Source organism: Nicotiana attenuata, unplaced genomic scaffold (genome assembly GCF_001879085.1).
Source record: "Nicotiana attenuata strain UT unplaced genomic scaffold, NIATTr2, whole genome shotgun sequence".
Classification (NCBI taxonomy): domain Eukaryota; kingdom Viridiplantae; phylum Streptophyta; class Magnoliopsida; order Solanales; family Solanaceae; genus Nicotiana; species Nicotiana attenuata.
The window spans coordinates 42,296-45,607 of NW_017676075.1; the positions used below are offsets into that span (position 1 = coordinate 42,296).

General features: G+C 34.5%; 1 protein-coding gene across 1 annotated transcript in view; it reads right to left on the reverse strand.

Moving 5' to 3' along the window:
- The window catches only part of LOC109220729 (subtilisin-like protease SBT1.9), a 13,180-nt gene extending 12,054 nt beyond the window's left edge, over window positions 1-1,126 (reverse strand). Inside the window, exon 1 of the mRNA XM_019385195.1 lies at window positions 934-1,126. Coding sequence (XP_019240740.1) covers window positions 934-986 — 53 coding nt within the window. The 5' untranslated portion in view covers window positions 987-1,126. The remainder of the gene's footprint in view (window positions 1-933) is intronic.
- Window positions 1,127-3,312: the final 2,186 nt, after the last annotated feature.

The window sequence follows — 3,312 nt, forward strand, 5'->3', positions numbered from 1 at the left end:
TCGATTCCAGCTGAAGCTGAAACTAGGACTCCCTTCATCATAGCTCCAAAAGAAGCAATGGAAATAGAATCTTCATACAAGGGAATGAAATTGAAACGGAACCCATAAGAAATGGATATTATATCAACACCGTCTGCCACAGCTTGGTCCATAGCAGCAACTAAATCTGATGTAAAAAGTCCTTCATCAAATCTAAACTTGTACACAGCTAGCCTAGCTCGTGGAGCGACTCCTTTTGCTGTTCCTGGTGCATATCCAAAATGGGAAACACCTTTGGCAAAATTCCCAGCAGCAATGGAAGCAACGTGTGTGCCATGACCATCAGTATCCCTTGCAGAATTCATGGAAATGTTCACAGTGGGATCATTAGCCAAAATTCCCTTATTGAAGTAATTAGCCCCAATAAGTTTTCTGTTGCACAATGAAGTGTTAAACTGTGTGCCGGGCTTGCAAATTCCTTTCCACCTTTTGGGGACTTCAGGCATACCATCATCTCGAAAACTCGCAGATTCAGGCCAGATGCCAGAGTCAAGAACACCAATGATCACATCTTGGCCTAATCCAGAAGCTGGCCATAGACCAGATGAAGGATTGAGCTTGAGGAAATCAGATGTGTAGGTAGTGTGAGGTTCCACAGTTGTATCTTTGTATGCTGAAACGAAACCTGGTAACTTCTTCAAAGCTTCAAGTTCATCTTGGGACAAAACAGCACTGAAGCCATGAATCACACTGTCATAAGAGTAAACAAGTTTTGGAGCAGAGTGGAATCTGTCTACTGATGAAGGAACAGTAGCTTTAATGGAATCAATAGTGGAAGAATGCCAATGATGGTGATCAGCAAAGATATTAGGCATTAAGGATTTGTCCAAATGGACAATGTAAGTGGATCTTTGCGCTACGGCTAACAAACAGAAGACATGAGCAGAAAGAAACCATGAAAGGAAGAGAAGATGAAGACAATAAGGTAAACCCATTCTAGATCCCATGTTCACTCACTACAAACTGTACTTAAGCCACCAAACATTCAATTGCCTTTATAAGATTAAGCATATGAGGTGAGGTCCCTTTAGCAATCAATGTAGTAAACATAGGCGGCTACTATAAAAGTGAACTGTACCAATTAATATAATCAGTTTGTATGGATGTCTAGTTCTCACAGCTGCTTGAAAAGATCCTTTATGTGAATCTGTCAATTATGGCCCCACTTATCCATTTAATAATTTAATTCAATGTTTATTTTTTTATTTCTTAATTGTTTGTTCTTTAATCTTAACTTTTGTGATCTGCTGAGACAATGTGATTTTATGTTAATAATTTTCCAAAGAAAAGCAAAAGTCAGTAGATAATCAAGGATGCTGCTTTCAAGGTTTCCTCCATCATCATATACCTTAGTATATTATAAGTTTATATAATTCTGTCATCATGTGCTCCTTTTGCTTTTGGATAATATAATCTGATGATGATTTTAATAAGCATTATTGATTTGGAGTCTCAATCAAATGAGAATTGAAAAATCGGAAAAGAGAACATGACATAACTCAATTACAAATTAAATGAGAAAATTTTAGAATTCATAGCAGCTAAATAAACTAAGGTGTTTTTTTGTTACCCCTTCTTATTCCTTCAGTTTCTGTGAATATTTCTCTTTCCAAATATCTGTTTTGGAATTTCCAAAAATCATAATGTGGCTTAACGGTCAACAAAGTTGAAATGAAAAACATAAGAGATCAAGATTTTGGGTTGTGTTGGAAGTAAAAGAAAAAGTTAGATAATTTCTTTATAGATGTTTAAGTTTCGGTAGAGTTACTTGGTACGCGTTTATTAGAATACTAGTTGGTAAAATAATTGAAGTGCATAAGTTAAACCATATACTAAACATATATGGAATGATAGGGCCATATATCAATTTTATGGTCCCCAGTATGATAAATGACTCAAAATCAATCATGGAATGATAGGCAGTGGCGTGGGGTGGGACGCGGCTGACTATTCAACTCAATCTTATGGACACTATCCGTATAATTTTTGTTTTTGCAAAAGAATCAAAAAAAAAAAAAAAAAAAATCTAGGCTGACTATTCAACTCAACCTTATGGGGGGATTTGCAGCGGTATCTACTTTTTATGCCACCTTTTAACCTATATCCTGTTTTTAAAAATTATTGATATGACCATTATACCCCTTCCAAAACATATAAAAGTGCGTCTCTCCTCCGTATTCACAGATTCAAATTACAGATCTCCTCCGTATCTCCTCCATCAGTAAGTTCCTCCTGAGAACGCGTCTCGTATTCAAATTCCATATTCAAATTCAAATTCAAATACATTGTAAGTATTCAAATTCATCTCCAGAATTCAAAATAGTTTTTGAATTATATGTTTTCTAGTTGTTTGATGAATTTCAGTGAAGGAATATAAATTCCATATTCAAATCAAATTCATCTCCAGAATTCAAAATGTTTTCTGATTAATTCACTGAATTCTAATTTGATGTGTGATATGTTAGTAGAACTTAGCCCTGAAGTTTTTAAGCAATAACTTAAAACCTTCAGAAGGAGGCTGAACTTTTCCTTCTACACTAGCTAAATTAAACTTCGCCTGGCAGCTCAAGTTTTTAAATTATTACTTAAAAACTTCAGAAGGAGGCTGAAGTTTTCCTCCTACACTGGATAAATTAAAAAATGATATTGCACTAAAAAAACTTCGGCCAAGCAGCTGAAGTTTTATTGTTATTACTCAAAAACTTCAGCAGGAGGCTGAAGTTTTCCTCCTACACTAGCTAAACTAAAAAATCATATTGCACTAAAAAAACTTCGAATAAGCAACTGAAGTTTTTTTGTCATTACTAAAAAAACTTCGAATAGTTCGTTTCCTCTGCTATTTTTCGAATTTAAATAGAATAAATATTAAAAGAAACGCAGAAAAAACTTATAACAAAAACTTAATATTTCATTAAAACACAATAAAATATAAAAACAAATTACATAAATAAATAAAACAAAAAAATTAATCGTCCATTCCATCATCATCATCATCGTTGTCGCTTCCAGATGGACGAGCATCTTCATCAGCAAGATTGTCAAATCTTGCATACATCACAAGCGTATCAAGCTTGTTGTTAATTTCTTTGAGCTCCTTGTCGTACTTTTCTATCACCTCATCAATCTTCAACTCAAATGCCTCCATTATGTCTTGCTTGATCTCGTCCACTATTTGCCTAATGACAGCATCCATTTTTCTCCTTTTTTGTATTTTATATCTGCTAAAATGTATGTGTTTGAGTGAATAAACTCAGAAGGAATAGCGTGCTTATA